Here is a 19,679-nt window from a genome sequence, read left to right on the forward strand (position 1 = left end):
ACTGAACCATATATATTCATTGCTGGTAGAAAATATTTCATATTGGTGGCCAGGTAGCACCCATGGCTGTTGGCGAAGATCACTGCTTTGGGTCTCTTTTCTTTGATTTTCTGTTTTGTAGTACTTTGAACTTTCCCCTCTCGAAGTGCATTGATTGGGTCTGTTGTATCCCTCTTTCTTCTTTCTTGGTATTTAAGCTCCCTACACCGATTGCGTGAACTTTCGATTTCACCAGGTTCATCGGTCAGTGTTGCAAAAAGGTTGGTATGCTTGAATGAATTATCCAAACACTTTACTTTTGGGGCATTAGTGGATGGATAGTGCCGATTGAATAGAACTCTCCCATGTTTCACTACTTCACTCCAACTATCTTGCTTGTTTGTCTCGCACAGATTTTGGGCAATCCTTCTTTCTTCTTCTACATCTCGAAAGTCCGATTTCAGAACGTCGATAATTTTTTCCTTTGACGCTAATTCCAGTTTCAGTCTCTCGATCAATACACCACACTCACGTCAAGGTCGAGAAATAGAACCTACACTGAATTTCTTATACTAGTGGATTGGTGTTGTGCTGCTTGGAAGAGGGAAGGTGGGGGAAACTGCAGTGGAATGTCTGGCAATCGCAAGCAAGGTTCGCTACGTGGCAATGTATATTACACCCCGTTATGATCTCTCATCTCCACAGGCAAATCGTCGCATTTTCAATCAGACCCAGTGTTGCCAATTGTATTCGAATTATGGTATACCAACTCTGGTTATGGTATTCATTTTTAAACTTATGCATGCTGTTCCGTTCTTTCTGTCATAACAAAAAGCATTTTAAAAAGATGCGTTCTCTTACATAGATAAATCCGTATTGTGCATGCCTGTGAGCTGTGACATATGAGAAATCAAAGATTTAAAAAAAAAAAATGAATGGAGAAATCATTTCGAACCATTCTTGGTTAATCTGAATTACAAGATGTCCAGAATTATTGCAAAAAATACACAAGAACAAAAACTCCTTATCGTTAGTACCATGTATCAAAATCGTTGGAAATCATGGAAAGCTTATAGTAGAAATAATTAAATGAAGAAAATTATACCAAGTTTTCATTTAAACCTCTTCAAGAAGAGAATGGAGAAGTACAGAAAAAGAATTACAAAAAATATATGTAAAACAAAACCAAGCATTTCATTTCTGTGTGTAATTGTAATAAATATAGATCAATTGTTCTTTCATCTAAGTACATGTTTCAATTTCACTTTTTCCTGTTCATGATTGAATTTTTGTTTTAAGTCCACTTTATGCACAAATAGACTAATCTGTACTGGACCTACAGTTTTAAGTGGAATCCAAATCACCATGCAATGTGCCTTGACAATGTATCAAACCCGTGACCCCTTAATTACAAGGTGGCAACCTTACCACTACGTTATCGGGGAAGCCATATTCTCGGGCTTTCTACTTTTCAAGTAAGTTGGTCATAACAACCATTCCATTTTACTTTTTAAATGTTTCACAATTTGGTTATATTTCTCATGGCTAAGAAGTACATCATTTTCAGTTTCCTGGATTCAGAAAGTTAAACATATAGCAACACTATATTTCTTCTTTCTCCCAATTTTGTTCCAATTTTCTGATAACCACATAACTATATGTAACCAGCATACTGATTTCCAGATTTCTGCTTCAAAAATTAAAATGTTGAATATGGCAATCTGGCATTTCTGTATTTTTTAGCTTCGCTATTTCACTGTTTTCATCTCCGTTGCGAAGTGGATACCACAGCTTGCTACGATGTTAGGGGTCCCGGGTTCGAATCCTGCCCTGGGCATGGTTATTTTTTTATAAGTGTTCCTTCATCATATCATTACACATCCTCATCATCACAATTAGCCAAAAGCGGCAGAAAAGTGATGCAAAATAAAAGTGCCAGCCTCTGTGGCAGAGTGGGTAGCACATCGTGCTAGGGTTCGAATTCCAGTCTGGGCATGGGTGTTTGTGAGTGTCCATTCATCTATTTCATCCTCATCTTCACAATTAGCCAAAAGTGGCACAAAAGCAAAGTAAAATCAACCAAATCAACAACAGCAGCACCAAAATAACAACAACCAATGAATCAAATCAATGAATCGTTTTTCCAGTAGCATAATTTTACTTTATAGTTTTAAAAATATTAAAATAATATGATAACCCTGTATTTCATACCATTTAAAATGTTCAAAATTGGCTGTATTCAAAGTAGGACATAGGACTACAACCAGCATACCACTTTTCAAATTTATACCATCAAAAATTAAAACAAAATTTGACAGCCCTGCATTTTGGTGTTGCAACATATCCCTATTTAGTTATATATGCAGTAGCATTAATATCCAGCATACAGATTTTCAACTTACTAGTTTTAAAAAATGTTAGATATGAAAACCCAGCATTTCCAATTATTAAAAACTTTCCTATTTGGCTGTAATCACGGTAGCATAAATAACCAGTATTCTGATCTTCAACTTTCTACCTTCAAAAATTGAAAAGTGAAAATTGGCAACCGGCATATCCAATTACTTTAAACTCTTCCTTTTAACTATATTCAAAGTAGCACAAATAACCAGGATATTAATTTTCAAGTTTGCATTCTAAAAAAAAAAGATGGATGTGGCAACCATGGCACCAGTGAGTGTTTCGAATGAAACGGCTTGGTCTTTTGTCCTCTGTACACATTGAATCACATTTCCTCTGCACGCATCACAGCTTTCTGGCAATCCAAAGGTCAAACCGATTCTGTGCAGTAGTTTGCCCAATTTCAGTCGCTCGAACCATTATTCCAGACCAAAACTCCCCTCTACCTTAGCGTGGACTGTAATCTCAAACCGATATGTCAAACTGCTTTCCTCGAAACTGGTTTCTGAAGTGGTGCGAACCAGAATGCTTTTGCATGAGGAGCTTCGAGTTTAGGTTCGTCTGGGATGGAATAAAATTGTCAGTGTCAATTCGAGTTCAAGTCTGAATTACCTATCTGATTTCGGTTTGCAGTGCCGAATTAGAACTGATAAAGTGAGGTGTGATTTCAGTCTGACCCCGATGAACTCAAATGAATTTTAGTCGCGAACCCTGATCTTTACTGATGCTTCATGTTGCCTATGAGTATGAAGTCATTTTTCTTTTGTCACACAATACCGAAGGGATTTACCATGAACAGCGTGTATTAGAGTAAATTTCTGGATAATCACCTTTCTCCAGCTATTCATTGGGAAGATTCTGGGGAGACATCCTATTGTGCTACACCACAACTAAAGGTGGCATGTTGAAAATTCAGTGGGGCAACTGCTTCATAGGTAGGATTGGGGAGTGCTAAAGCACCTCCCTTATAGTATGGACATGAGATCTTGCGACCATGACTTGTTTCGGAGGCTACAAGATCCTCTCTTAGGACATTGCATCAAGACCATCAATTACATACTGCAGGCCTTAGCATGGTTCCTCAATGATATACGGAAAAACAATTCAGCTGATGGTGTGAGAAAATTGTCAGAAATTTGGCAACATGTGCTACACTTGGCTGGAGAATATTATGAAGAAATACAGTAACCTTGTTCTCTACAATTACATAAGTATACAGACATTAACATTTTCTTAATGATCCTCTTATTTTACATGGGGATGACTACTTCTATGGTGGCATTCCACAAAACGTGGTCCCACTCCCTGGAAATACCAAAATGAATCAATCTGAAAATTATTGGCATCTATAGCCTATATGCTTCATAGACAAATGGAATCAAACTTTGCTACATTTTTAGTGTCACACTTATAACACATTTTAATTAATGCTATGCCATCAAACTCAAGGTTCTTTTTTCATTTGTTAGCAGACACCACAAGATACTTCACAATCCTATGATAAAAGCTCATTATGAATACAGTTGAACCTGAGTTATGCGTATGCCAAGGTGAAGAGAAAATAATATGTATAACTGAGAATTACTTACAAATCAGATTTACGTACCATGTCATATCATTGTTAAAATAACTGTACTTGCATCTATTTTGAGGAATAAGATACATAATACAGGTTATTTCTGTCATAAGTGGTAAATTAACGAATATGAAAGTTTGATTCTTAAATACTACATTTGTCAACTTATTAGTGAACACTTTGATTCTGAAATATTACAGTAGACATTATAGTTTTACTACCCAATTTCTTTTACTAATGACTGTGCAAAGTGTGGTGTAAGCGATGCCTAAATCTGGAGCTATTTCAATTTTAGTTTTATGTGGATTCCAATTCCCGTATAAATTTTACTTTCTTATCAAGCAAGTAACTTTTCCTTATTCTGTTCTCTATGGCCGACCAATAGCAACTGAAAACTGTCGCTTCCATGACACTGTTGTAGCTTGGTTACGTACAAATCAACTGTATTTTATTGAAAATTAGTACATATAACACTGAATTACATATAAATGCATTACTACAAATAAGGTTTAAATAACACGTTTTTACATTATATTTTCCCGGGACCTACAGTAATTTACGTATAAAACAGAATTCTGCAGAACTGAGTTATGTATCAAGCAGTCTCAACTGTATTTTAATCCAATCACATGTCTCTCTCGTAATGATGGAATACTCCATTTCCAGAACTATGCAAGTGTGCAGTTTTATGTTGATTAGTACATTGTAAGAACTCAAACTAAGAAATGGAAAATTTATGATATAAACTCTATATATAAAAATGTATGACACTTATATAAGTATCACACATTTTCAAAACAATAATGAAATCAAGTAGTTTTACAATCATTCACTGTACATTTTTTAGTATAGACGGACCAATATGAATTTAGTATCAATATAATAAGAAATTGCAAATATCCACGAAGAACTTGAATGGTGCAAAAATCTCATAATTCATGTAACCAGCTGATTGCAGGAATTTTTAGATTTAAAAAAGAAACTACATCTTCATATTCAAACCTACATAGCAGATTAGTTATAGAAATACTGGTTTTGTAAGATTATCTGAAACTTTACTGATGAACCTAATCCTATAGCTGATACTTACAGAGCATCACCTCAATTAATGTTTTCCATCTCGAGTGTTTGAAGTGGTGGGGGTATGGGAGATGCTATCCCACATTAAGAACATTTTCATAAAGCATACCTCCAGCTAGTATAATTTGCATAGACGTCCCCATTTTATTGAATTGTCTCTATGTTAATCCACACAAGAATCCCCCTCCCCTATCTATTCTCACTCTCCCCCAAGCATCCCTCCCAGCTAGGAATTTCCACTTCGAGCCCTTCCCATACCTATTTATTTTAGGGATGCAACACAGGGGTTTCACACCTAAGTGACAAGCAACATGGGTCCCTCCAGCCTCTTAAAAAAGCATTTACTGTGTATGTGCTACAACAGACCAAGGCAACATATTGAGGAAACTGCCTAGTGCGATTGACACACAAGCGACAAAAGTGACATACAACTTTTTGTGTCACTGGTATGAAGGGCTGCATTCATTCTGTTTTCCAAAAGCTCCCTTAGTATCTTGCTATTTCATTTCTTCTGCACAATTAAATGGTATTGAACATTCTACTTGCAGGAAATCCATTGCATGACAAAGCTACTGGTGATGGTTCTTGGGAGAAGGAGGTATTGAAGAGACTTCCTGGTTTGAAGAAATTAGATGGTGAGAATATTTTTAGGGGAGAAGAGGAGGAAGAAGAATAAATTATGTATTCTAATTACAATATCGGTAATGATCACGTGAAAACCATTAACTGAAAAGGGGTAGAGATAATTATTTACTTACCATTTGCAATTTAAAGATTGCAAGTTGAACTCCTAACTCACACCTTTCCCTAATTTTAGTTAATGTGTTACTGTTTTTCTCACTAAGTCATTTGAAACAGTATAAAGTCACATCAAGAGCTAGTTTTTAAAGTTACAAAAATTAATGGAATGAACATTCAAAAGGCTTGGCAGGCTTTCCTTCATTTGAAACAAAAATGCTCTGGAAATTATATTTATACTATATTAAAAATGTATGATAAATGCCAAATTATATTTGATAATAATTGTGCTTCTTTCCACCTTGGTTTACACATGAACAGAATTATGTGTAATTCATATTTTATGTTCTTAGGTCTAAATCAATATATAATATACTTCATTTCTTTAATAATTAAACATGGCTTCAATTGTTTTACAATAACAGACCAATAAGTATAAATTTTTCACTCTGGGGAAATACGCTTCCTTGTACTATTATTCTGTGATTAACAAACATTTTGTTCAAGAATAGCTTTTTATTGTTTATTAGTGTTTAACTTTATAACAGTGGAAAGAAAATAAAGATGTTATAAACTATAAATATTTACATTGGTAATTTTATTCCGAAAATTATTTCTAAAATGTAAACAGGACATATTCATATTCTCACTTTTGTGGAACTTCTCTTCCTATAACATTAAAATTGACGTAGCATCTATCTTATTTTAACTTTCCAAATATTTGGATTCACGTGAATTCTTATTTAGGGATTGTAACGGGCTTCTTAGAATGACATTAAAATCATTCAAAATGTGATTAAAAGGTAAGAACAATACGTGGGAGATAAAAATCTAGGTTCACATCAGTGTAGTGTGTCTTCCTCATAGAAATTTTTGTTCAAATTGTTACTTACATGAAGGCCCTATTAAGATACATTTTCCATCCCTGAAAAAGGATCCAGGTGGATGACAAATTTAGAAACATAAAATAGAATATGTGTTGTGTTTAGTATTCATGTGATTGAAAATTAATGTTACATTGTTTCATTAAGTGGTTGACTTTCAATGTCACCACCGAAGTTCCCAGGTTCAAGTACTGGCATGTGTGAGTGTAAGTGTTCTTTCTGAGTGTCTCTTTTTAAGTTCTATCTAATCAACCCCATCCTCCTTATTACAGTTGGTCACCAAAAGTGACAAAAAACCACCACAAATAATAATAAGTTGCTCACTGGATAGCAGCAAGATGCTTCTGCGTGAAGGGTATAATCATATGTATGACGAATGAGAAGAGTGTAGTCAAAACGAAGCAAGTAGCTGTGAAGTCTTTGTGGTCTTCATATTAACTATTTTAAATGCACAGACTTGATCTATTTACATTGTACAGTCATGGACACTTCTGCGTTGTAATGGACCCATTGAAAATCAATGTGGTGGTTACAACCCAGAAGTGTCCATGACTGTACGTGTTTCTTAAGGGGGAGGGGGACAATTTGCCCTAGGTCTTTCTCGCTGCGGCAGCTGCCGATCACTGTTGCCAACTTCACTCTTTTGGGAGTCAGATTTGGGGCTTTCGTGCACTTGTTTGGCTGTGAACTGTGGCACCCGCCCCCTGCACCACTATGATGCCACCACGGTCTCAGGCCCACAAAGACCAACTTTTGGCATGAGTGTACATTTTGACGTGACATGATATTGTTATATTGGCTGCATCACCCACCCCCTTACCTCCCCAACTACTTTTATATAGTGCCATTGCTAAGGTGAAGATGACAATATTCTTATCTGGGAATCCCTTATTTTCGATTTCATATGAGCACCAGTGGATTACTGATGATGATGCTAAATCTAGGCAGTGAAAATTAAGAATAAATTGCCATAACTTTAAAGCTAACGGTAATAGCAGCATCCCCCCTGCCCCCATGACACCTAAAATTACCCTACGCGGCACTTAATGCAGCCTTCGTTAATCTAGCACCTTGAAAGCCATATTTAGCTCTTTTATGAACATCAGGTTTGGCAACACTGCCAGGATGGCCGTAGGAGGCACGGAGTAATGCATTAGGCTTATGGGACCATTATTTTATTCATTCTCTTGGGAATATCAAACATCCAACGACGTAGAAAAGTACATGGATGGGAAAAGGACACATTGAACTACTATTGTATGTCATAGTATTGATTAGCCGTAACTTGAAGTTGATTTTCCATACGAAATACATGGGATTCTGTAAATTCTCATTAATCATATTTTTGAAACATAGTGTCTAGCTTACTAATCAACTTGAAAAACAGTTTCCACTTGCAACATGGAGAGAAATTCATACTCTCTTGCATACTAATCCCCGTTTTAAATAGCAGTGCCCAATCCCATAATATTGAAATAAATGCGCAACTGGTGTGTAATTGTCCCTCTTTGCCTTAAGTAATGTAGAATTGCTTAAACAATAAACACGTGTCTGTATGAAGCATATTTATTATCAGAGCTAGAAATTTTAGGTGCTGCACCTTAATTTTTTTTGTGTGAAAATGAGTAAAAAAGTGACTCATCCTCAAAATAAGCAGGTATTGAACTCTACTCATGGTGTTTCGGTTGCACCTTTTTCACAATCTCAGAACCTTTTCCACCTTTTTCACAATCTCAGAACCTTTTCCACCTTTTTGCATCTTTATCATTTTTTTAATACAACTCGCACACTGTTTAACCCCAACCACATTTGAGACACAGCTTCTTGTCACGCGATTCTTGTTTACTGCACAACAATGAATCGGCTTTCTTCAGTTCTTGGAGGGTAATGTAGTAAGCGCGCAGACTTTAAACAGTGCCAACAATGACACGTTACAATTGCTAGAAGTTGTGCTCTTTTTGTCCTCTGAAGAATTGTTTACGAATTGTTGTAGGAAAGCTGTTATGTTTTCGTTTCCTTCTCCCGTCTCAGCGAGCAAGGTAACTGCAGTCTGTGATAGACTGCATCGGATTTGCTTGTTCACCATGCCAAAACATAAAGTAAATGTTGGGAAACTGCAGGACATTGTTAAACAGTTTAGCGGTGACAGCATTCAGAGTGATGGATCTGTTCTGAGGTGTGTGATATTTCTATTACTGTTGATGACAAACACCAACGCACTCGGGTTGTGCAGCATTTACAAAGTGGGAAGCACGTCAGGAATAAAGAACTATGAGATGGTAAAGGTGGGAAGCGACAGCAATTCCCTGGTGAGGCACTTGCATCTTCGAGTTCCAGAAATAAAAATGAATTTTTCAGTGAGACAGCAAGAACATTTATAGCGTGTGGAATACCTCTTTCGAAACTTAACAATCCTGTCATGAAATCATATTTGCAAAAATATACTGGGAAGTCAGTTCCAGATGAGAGCACCTCTTTATGAAGCTAAAATCTCGCAGATCAGGCAAGTGGTAGCTATTTCATACTAGATGAAACCACAGATAGGCAAAACAGGTACGTTTTGAACATTTTAGTAGCACCTCTCAATAGACATCAAGTGAAACCCATGCTTTTAAAAAAAAATATTTTCTCAGCAAAACAGATAATGCAAGTGTAATGCAAAGTTTCAATGATGCATGTTTTGTATTGTGGCCGGAGGGCATAAAATATGATAGTGTGGTTAGTTCTTACCGACCAAGCATCTTACATGTTAGCTGCATTTTCTAATCTGCAAGATGAACTCTGCATTGTTCATGCTTTGTATCGAGTTTGTGAAGCTCTTAAAGGTGAATATACATATGAATGGCTTATTGCAGAAAGGGACCTGAGTCACTTTTGCACAATTCTGAGAAAAAAACAAGAAAAATCGTATAATATTGATAGTGTAAGAAAGAAATGTGGCGTTGTTGGCTCACATTTTCAGCATAATGAATAGTTAATTTTGCAACCCTCAATGCGCCCCCCTGCAGTATGCTGCTAGCGACAGTGGAGATGAAAAGGTTGTAACTCCGATACCTCAAAAATGTGACTCGGGTCCCTTTCTGCAATAAGCCATTCATATGTGAACGAATTTGTTTCTAGCATTAAGAAAATACTGAAAAAGACTCCTTCTAGAATACAGAAGTACGTAGAAATTACGAAACTTCCACCAGCACCCTCTCCCATCCTCACTAGATGGGGTACATGGTTAAAAGCTGCATTGTTTATTTGCAATCATTTCCATACAAAAATTGAAATTTTTAGATGCTTTGCCTAGTGATTCCTCAGCTGCAGAAAAAGCCAAAAAACTTGCACTTAAACAGGAATTGCAAGATGAACTCTATATTGTACATGGCTTCTCTTTCCTTACTACTGCAATCACAAAACTGGAGGAGCAGTGTCCTGAAAAGGAAGCACAGTGGGCTGTTTTGATGGATGTGCAATGAGAGCTGCAAGGGGTCGGGAAAGAGAAGTTAGAACAAAGTTTAGCCAAAAACCCTGATGTTCAAGAAGTCGCAACCAACAAGGATGTGGATTACCAGTTGAAAACAAAATACGTACCACTTTTGTGTGTTGTAAGTTAAAAAAGAACGTTCAACGTCAAGTATCTGCTTAGTGACCGCAGATGTAGACTTGCTTAGTGACCGCAGATCTAGCCTCACTCAGTAGAACATAGAAATTTTGAATGCAATCTATTTTAACAGTTTTCTAGATGACTAATTCTAAGCAAGTAAGAAGAAGCATGTTTTCCTTTATGTCGCTTTCTAATGTATCAGAGAATTTTCTTTGCTTAGTTATATTAAACAATTTAAAACCAGAGAATACTCTATGTGTTTATCCAGACAAGTTGAATCATATATGTATGAACTGCTCACAATAAATTTGACATCTGAAAATTAGCACCTATTTTAGCACCTTTTATGTACCTTTATTGGCAAATTTTTGCACCTAAAATTCCTAGCTCTATTTATTACATAGTATATGCATGTAAACCACCAACCACATGAAACAAAATAGAAAGGCTAAGTATTCTGACATCTTGTTGCATATCAAGTATAATGCAATGTTAGTGACATGTGGTGTAAAGTGTGATTTTTTTCCTTAGATACTTAGCCTCATGTTAGCCATTTGCCTGGGAAAAATGTTATAATCGTGTCAGTGCTTAAGACTGTTTCTCCACTTTGAAACTAAACCTTTTAACCCTTAACCACAGTCGTGAACATTTTGGGCACTAACACAGTCGTGCGGTCCACACGACCTCTATGAAAAAAGGAATATAAATATATCAAGCCATATTTTAAATGATATGAATTTAATCATGTCTTATGCTTTGTTATTCACTGAACACAATTACGTAGTTTTGAGAGCGAAACATTATTTTTTAACTTTCCTCAAAAAAATATTTTGTTTATATTGTGAGTTTAAGCAAAACACATACACCAATCCAAAATATCTCTTAACTGAGTATTTACACACAGCTGATCAATGTGAATTTAGTCCTTAGTTATTGATTAACATTCATTCTTCAAAATCTTCTTGAGGTAGCCTCAAGGTCAAAACTACTGGCAGGGTAACAAGCAAAAGGAACACTCCGGTCCGTGGGACGTCACAACTGTAGTTGAGGATTAACAATGAGTCTTGAACATGTCTGTCCTCCTCCGTAGCCATCCTGTCAAGGCACTGTGCTTTGGGCTCCGACTGCGGAACAGCATGGGTTCGAGTCTTCCTGTGTTCAGTCTCTGGGTTTTCGGCCTGTGTATAAGACCGGTGGCAACTCACCATCGTGAGGAAATTGGGGAGCTACGAGTGAGTAGTGTAACCCGGTCACGGATATCTCCTATAACAGCTGGGAGTCCGAAGTGCTGACCCCATGTCACCCCTTTACTGATTTAATATCTCCACACCTCTAGGTAGGATTATGGGAGGGAGACTGGCCAAGGTCCTTACGAGTTGTAGAGCCACGGGTTATTATTATTATTTTTTTTATTTGGACATGTCTTATTAGGCAGACATCAGAAGTTATTTGTTCCTTCCAGTCCATCTAATTTTGGCTTACTTCTGCTATGGACATAATATATATCTAATAGTTCCATGAGCATGTAGAAGAGGGGAGGAGCAACCCCTTTCTTCACAAAGTGAATGCCAGTAGAAAATTACCAGGGTGGCTACAAACAAGCAGAAATGAAATTCCCTGACTTTTCCAGGACAAAATTTACATTTTCCCCTGACAATTACAAACTAAACTAAATCGATGTTTTTGCAAATGGAAATAATAAACTCATACATATCCACGTATGGATTTGTTAAGTACCAATATTATCTTTAATGAAATTGACTTAATTTGTCTATTCTCTATGATTTGAATTCAAACTGCAAAATTGTGAATTTGGAAAATTATTACAATTCACAAGCTAGGGAAGGATTATGGAATTTTATCATACGCAATAAGTTTAAAATAAAATACTTGATTCTTTTTAAAGTTACGACTAAATGATATTAGAGTGAAGAGTGATTGATAAAAAATACATTTTGTAATTTATCAGTCTACTTATCCATTCTCGATATTATATGTTGATATTTCCACTGAGGTTTGGAACCCTCTGCTTGCAAGAACCATGCGTGTGGACTCATTTTTCGATGCATAAAGCTACTTCTCTCTTCTCTGTAAAGCAAACAACTTAACTCTTGCATATAAGTGAAAAAATTGAATTGTACAAAAGAAAGTGTCATATATCCTTATATTATCAATGGGATTTCTGCTTCAGTACAGTATATCCAAGTGAAGTACTGTGAAAGTGACAACATGCAGTTATACCTTTAATGCTGACGGAAAGGTTATGTAGGTATTAGAAATTTAACGCAAGCAATTTATAGAATTGCATTGTATAGGTACACTTCGCAACATCTTATTTGACCGCCCTGAAACATTTCAAAGTCCGGAATTCGTAAATTTGGCAGCATAGCGCTTCAGAGCCAACTAAGAGTAGCCAACTTTGCAACATTTCTTCTTCCTGGATGAAAACGCTCGTGATTTTTTTTCATTCTTTCACAGTACATAAAGTAAAGATACCCTAAAGCAGTAATAAAATATATGAGTAGACAAAAAAATGTTAAGTAGAAATACGAATGTTGAAAATATTTCAAGATTCTTCGTTCTGAATTTGAAAATATGAAAATGTATGTGCATTGTTAAACACTGAACAGGTTCTCATCCATGTGGAAAGAATTGCGGTCACATTTAATGCAAGAAGGCAAATTTATGATGATTTTATGCAAAATGTTTAGTAAAGATACCTTGCACACCACAAAACGATTCTGCAAAGTGTGTCTTTTCCTTGGTTCTTGGCGAAAAATGGCACAATGTTGCTTCAACTGAGATTAACGTGCTTTACTGATTTTCCGTTAGAAATCTCCTGGAGTAGTTGGTTAGATGACAACACTTCCGTTTTTTTACTGTTTTCGTCAAGATCAAAACATCGTAGGTTCAAATCCCACCCTTTCCTTATTATTTTTTTCCTTTTTATTTACCGAGTACGAAGTGTTCTAATAACGTAATATAATATTATATGATATTACTGTAAATATTTATGCGATGCATGCTCAGAGGAGGCGATTGGGTTTTAAAACTGATGGGGCAAGGTGGGGGAGGGGGGAGGGGGGAGGGCAAGGACAGTTTCTTTTACTTGGTAGATAATGTTTAGCATAGTGCTGGGTCATCTGCCCCTCCACACTCCATAATCGTCGCCACTGTGCATGCCTCAAGTAATGCTTCTACTAATGTTTTTAATCTTTCAGTGATTGGCAGGATTTTAGAAAATACTTTTCCTTTCATTCAGCTGTTATAAGTTAACACATATTAAAAACTTACATGTCAACTTTCTGCATCCGGAAATGCTGGACATAAATCGCATAAATATCAACGGAAATATCCAAGAAAGGTAGATAAGCATTCTCGTCCAAAGCCGTTTACTTCCCGAAAAAGATTTTGCAAAGAAGTAGGTTTGAACCCATGACCTTCCATTCCATAAACAAACGACCCCCCTACACCACACGGTTCACGTTATTTTATGCACTCGGTTTGGATCCCACTTTCAACTGTAGGTCCAGTCCCGATTAGCCTTACTATGCATAAACTTGACTTAAAACACCAAATAAACCAATTCATCTCGTTTCAGAGTGGGCCTTCTATGATACTGTAGTCGGCCAGCATCCGAAAATACAGTTCTTCTTCGCGTATACCAGAGTGTAATTGCATTTAATATTGTGATTAATTTTACTTTAAAACTACAGATTAAAGCGATAATAGTGTCCAGAAAAAGAACCTCAAAGTAGATCTTTACACAAAGTATTTTAATCCATTGCCAAACATTTCAGTGAAGAATAATATTGTGCTTTTCCATTGACCGTATTTTCGATTCATGGTGAATTTGCTAAAAGGACCATGCCAAGAAATCTAAATATGTAAGTTTTACTAGTAAATGCATTTAAAATGCACAAAACAACAGGGGAGGAGAAAAATAAACCTCAAAAATAAGTAAAAATGTAACAAAAACTGTTAAAAATTCTGACAAATAAACTAAGAGCCAAAAAAGGCCGAAAAATGCAAAAAAAAATGTAAAATAGAGTGTGTTTTCCGGCTCTAACTGAAGGGAAACGGACATGATATCAGGTTTAGCATTGTTTTTAAGGGTCAGAAAAAAAGTTGATTTTTCATCAACTTCCGGACCCTAATTAGTAATTATGACCATTGAAAAAGTTGGAGGTAGCTCACTTAAAATTTTCTTGCTGAGGGATTGTATCGTCCCATATCTCCATTTCATAATAAAGAAAAACATCAAGTTCATATTTCGAAAATGACTTGGAGTTTTCCACCACGAAAATATGTTTTCCATAGTTTGAAGTTCGTTAGTATTATCTTTGAAGGTTTCCATTGTTTTAATTTCACACATATTTTATATTTCATACGTTCCTCTCTCTCTTTTCATACAGTCTTTGGAAAAAAGCTGAAGTTTCTTGTCAAACGGGGTTTGGTTCAAATGACTCATTTTCGCTCTCCTGTTCCTACTTTAAAAAACAACAAAATACTTCGTAACTAAACGATTGCTTGTTCAAAACCGGGAATTTTTACACAATTTACAAAATATGACCAAACGCCAATAGACATGTTCATCATTTTCCCCTTCCAGCGTTTCTCGATTTTATCTGAATTCGTTTCCTCATGACCATGAAAATTGCCATGAGGAAATTATAGATATGACAATTGGTTTCTTCAAACTGGTAGCAAATTTTAACATGAGCTACCTGGAGAAGAGGCAGCATGCTTGATTCTTACGAGGGAGGTCGTAGGTTCGATTCTCCACCTAGGCAGGATTTTTTTAGGAGTATATCGTTGGGTGTAAAGTTTATCCACCGTGCTAAGAAGTTAACATTGGTCTCTGTATTTCACGAGAGGAAAGGAAATAGTAAGAGAAAGTTATTTCGAAGCCACGTGGAATGCACAGAATCAAGTTACATAGAGCTAAGTCTGTAATGGTGGTTTCGAATATTGCAAAGTTAGTGCGGAAAGTTTGTTATATCTGATACTCGTACTTTCTGTTCAAAGAAGACAAACATTTTAGATACAAAGAAGTGAGGAATTAACGATCATTATATGGTTTTGAATTTTTTGTTTGTCACTCACTATATAAATACTCATTAGTAGTTTCTTATCGAATCGGCCTTCGTCGCAATAACCATTTAGTTATGTTAATTAGCGATTTACTATTAGTTTTAGACGCATGGTAAGATGGTGGTGAGGGGATTGACAACAGTCATTATGAAGGAACGGACATAAAATTACCAATCTTAGCAATTTGAACTCATTAAACGTTCTCCTTCGTTACAGTACTGCACTACATCACTACTTAACATAACTGTGTATCTTTTATTAGTATATCGAAATCAAATAATCAACAATTTAGGTGTCAGTGAAGAACAAACAATACATAACTTAAATAACATTACATTTTGCATCCTGAATACATATATGTGATTTGTGAATTAATCATGATGTGTGTGTTAACACAACATATGAACGATAATTAAAAAGAAAAGTTGTAACTTTAAATCCTGGAAATCTCCAACTTCTAAGGGGAAATATGCGCAGAAGGGACATCCCTCAATTGTGCATCGGATTCATTTTTTTAAGTATTCTAATATCTGTTCAGCAAACAAAAAAAGAAAGAAACAAAAAAAAAGAGGAGAGGGTGGGATTTGAACCCGCGACCTTTCACACTTAATGAAAAATAAGGATAGCAGCACCTAACCAACTGGTCTACGTTAACGTAATGACGTTATACCCTTAAAAACATGTTGACGTTTATGAAGACTCTCACCTTCCTGTGTTTCAAGCACATTTTCTCGACAAGTTGTGTAAAATATATGTTTTTGAGAACTGTTCGATATTATGCAAGGTATTGTAAATAAAATGTCGCATAAACTCCTCACAAATTTGCTTCTTTCTGCACAAACTTGATGGCAATTTCCTCCAGATGGAGAAAAACTGTATTCAGTGTTTCAAACCCCCCAAATTTCAAGTCGAGCATGCACAATCATAAATATCCTTCAAAGTTCTCTTTCCAATTTATTATTTCTGTTTGATTGTGTATTATAATAGCGGTTTATAGTTTCTAAGTTCATGGAAAGTTTTAAATTGAAAACCTATCACCGCAGCTTTTTTCGTCTAGTGGAAGGACCTACTCAAAGTTGGCTACTCTCACCTGGAGCTGAAGTGCAATGTTGCTAAGTTTACGATTTCGGGACTTAGAATTATTTCGGGGCGGTCAAATAAGATGTTGCGAAGTGTACCTGATTTAGCTAACCAAACATTAAAACAGGAGCACTCTGTTAATAACAGCTTCTGAAAGTTTATATACGAGGGGTGTTCTGAAAAAGCTCCAATGGTGCCTGTACGCAGCACTAGTGGACGGAGAGCGACACACACATGCGGGCAGGAAGAAGTGGCATTAGCTGTAATCTGCTACAGTTGCAATGCAGCCGTTTTAGGACAGTTCTAGGTTCAAGATTGCAGCTCTCATACAGTCTCCCACCGACTATGATGTAGCCTACGTGTAGTAATCCGATTTTCTGCACGCTCAGAATTTGTCACAGAGCCACCAGCAATAGTGTGAGGTTTGCAGACCGGACGTCGTGAGTGATAGTATGGTCAGATGATCGTGCAGACAATTCACGGAAGGCCAATCGAATGTGCATAACCCCATACAGCTGCGTACATGCGGGCCCTTTGCATCACTTCAGGTGAGAGATCTTGAACCACTCCCTGTACAGCCCTGGCCTTGCATGTACTGACTGTCATCTCTCTGTTCAACTGAAGAGGTTTCTGGCAGGACAAGGATTTGACAGCTACTCTGCGGTAGAGATAGTTCCAGTCTTTGCTGTCAGACACATATTAGTCCGTGAGCCAGGACCTCAAATTAAGCGATCGGAACCACTCAGGGGGGATGAGTTCTCAAACTATTTTTTTCAAGGTGTGGATGCCCGGAACTGGAAAATGTGTGATAGCATCTCACAACTCTTTGCTATTTATATAATTTTATTGAATTAGTAACCATAGCTGAAAAATAAGGTTTTTTCATATTTTTATAAATAGCATATAAATTGATCACAATATTTCAATAAATAAATTTAATTTCATCAGACTTATTAAATCCAATGTTATTTTATAATAATTATAACTATTAAGTGTAATAATATTAATAAAATCCTTATAATAATAATAAATCTTTATTAAATTGCTTATATACTGACATAGATTAAATGCATAAGTTTTACTTACAATCTTCAATAATAATAGTGGCTAAATCTTAAATATGGATGTATGTTATAATTTAACATAAACAAGATTTATTATTTACATTCATCATCATCTTCTGAATAGGTGTCATCACTCATTGATTATCACTTGTGGGTAGTCTGCAATTGTCAGTGCACCTGATGCAGGCGCGGAGTGGAGCATTAAGCTGTGTAAGCCGGGCTTACACTTTATTAGTTCTAGTAAAAGGTATGTAATTATATGGCAAAATTCGTAAAAACTTCAAACTTCAACTCGGCCCAATACCAGTCTTCGAGATTCTGTTTGTTAGATTGCAACACTTCAGCACCAGGCGGCACATGGGAACTCCAGCCTTCTGCTTGTGGAAAGTTGTAAGCCATCTGACCGCGAACGAGCAGTGCCTACCGGTGCATACCGTATCTGGATGGATAAGAGCAAGGAATATAGGTAGAAGAGCGGGCCAAAACCCTGTTTGTAAACCTACTGCCAGAGGCTTACAGCACCGTTGCAAACCTCATGTTTAGAAAAAGTGTTGTTCATGGACGTCCGCAGTATTTCTTTCCACCAGGGAGGATTTTGGAAAGTATTTTTTTCTTTCAGGGGTTGGGATAAACTAGGTATATTTCCCTTCTCAAAATATACTAATTCAATTTGAAGTTAACATTTTTCTGCAATGCCCTTACAATAATTAACAATTTGATGTGACTGAAATGAAATTAGATGTGTGAAAATGGTTGACATTCATTTTTCAGGAAGTGTGTCCTTGCCTTGCCCCTTCTGGACATCCATGGTGTCGTTTAAACTCCGAAATTATGCTACATACTACTAAATTGTTCTGGGATTTACATATTATTAATATTAATTTATAACAAAAACATAAATTTGAATGGTTCCTACCCTTTCCTTACGTAGTTACTTGGAACTTTCGTAGGTTTGAAAATAGTATATACTTTTATTTCTATAAAAGCATAATGTTGTTTAAGAACGGTTATTAGATTCCTCTGCACTATATTTCTAAGTGAGACTATTAAGGGGGAACTTCTTCCTTCCCCCACATTTACTCACCATATGCAAAGAGTGTGAATACTTTTTTTCTGAAATGGGAAAATGAACCACAGCAAGAAACTAATAAAATACGCGTACGTCTGTTTTTATGAACAGCTGCAGAATTATCTACAAACTTGTTGAAATTCACAGTTTTGCTAGCTTGTACTCATTGGACGAAATACGTACAGCCAGGGACGGTGCTACAAGGAGGTTAGGGGGGATGAAACCCCAACAACAGATCTAAGCTCCCTGTAGCCCCCAGATTTTTATAGTACGGTAGATGCCTTGCGATCGAAAATTAAAGGAGTAGAAGCTATCTTACGTAATATTTTACATTATAAAACTTCCCTTAGGGCAAGACCATTGCAATGTTCAAGTACATTTCCTGCTTTTATAAGATCGCAAGATTATTACAACGTGTTGTACGTAAAATCGTGGTTGGAGGTGGCAGCTGCAGATCTGCATGGATCAACAACGGACCAAAGGCTCCCCTCTACCAACCTACCACACACAAACATACCCTCTACGCTCTATTTATAATATGTGTGTCTGTATGTATATTATAATGCATGTGTGTGTGTGTGAAGTTCTTGATCTCATGTTGACAAAGTCACATCTAAGAGCCTAGAGGGTGATTCAAAAGTCCCTCAACAACTCATATATAAACACATTGGTGTGTTCCAAGTGGACGTCATGGCACGGTGCTATATGCACAGGGAACTTTAACTTTACCTTTACCCAGTGGCGGCGATTGGGTTCCAAAACCGACAGGGGGAGGGGACAGTATATTTCCCATTGTAGATACTGTACGGTTTAGCATAGCGGGGGGACAAAAGTGGCGAAAAGTGGGGGCCGACTGTCCCCCTCGCCGCCACTGCCGTTACCTGTATATCTTGTATTCGTTTCTGAACCCCTGAGTAATTAAGTTTAGTTTTTAAATACGCATATACGAACCCTATACTATGTCAATCACTGAGGGCCTTCTAGAGACTTACTTGTCTCTGCCCCCACCCCCGCACTGCGGGGTCTTGCGGCTTGTAGATCCTGCAGTGCTCGTTTCTGTGTTCTTCCCCTGTTCTTGTATTCGTGTATTTAAATTATTTTTGTATGAGAACCATATCTCAGT

At 36.7% G+C, this 19,679-nt stretch overlaps 1 protein-coding gene across 1 annotated transcript in view; it reads left to right on the forward strand.

Moving 5' to 3' along the window:
• The window catches only part of ODA-Dnal1 (Outer dynein arm dynein axonemal light chain 1), a 41,815-nt gene extending 35,475 nt beyond the window's left edge, over positions 1-6,340 (forward strand). The window contains exon 5 of the mRNA XM_083118791.1: positions 5,584-6,340. Within this exon, the coding sequence (XP_082974917.1) occupies positions 5,584-5,711 (128 nt within the window). The 3' untranslated portion in view covers positions 5,712-6,340. The remainder of the gene's footprint in view (positions 1-5,583) is intronic.
• The last annotated feature ends 13,339 nt before the right edge of the window (positions 6,341-19,679 follow it).

Source organism: Lepisma saccharinum, chromosome 3 (assembly GCF_977018435.1).
Source record: "Lepisma saccharinum chromosome 3, izLepSacc3.1, whole genome shotgun sequence".
Lineage (NCBI taxonomy): Eukaryota > Metazoa > Arthropoda > Insecta > Zygentoma > Lepismatidae > Lepisma > Lepisma saccharinum.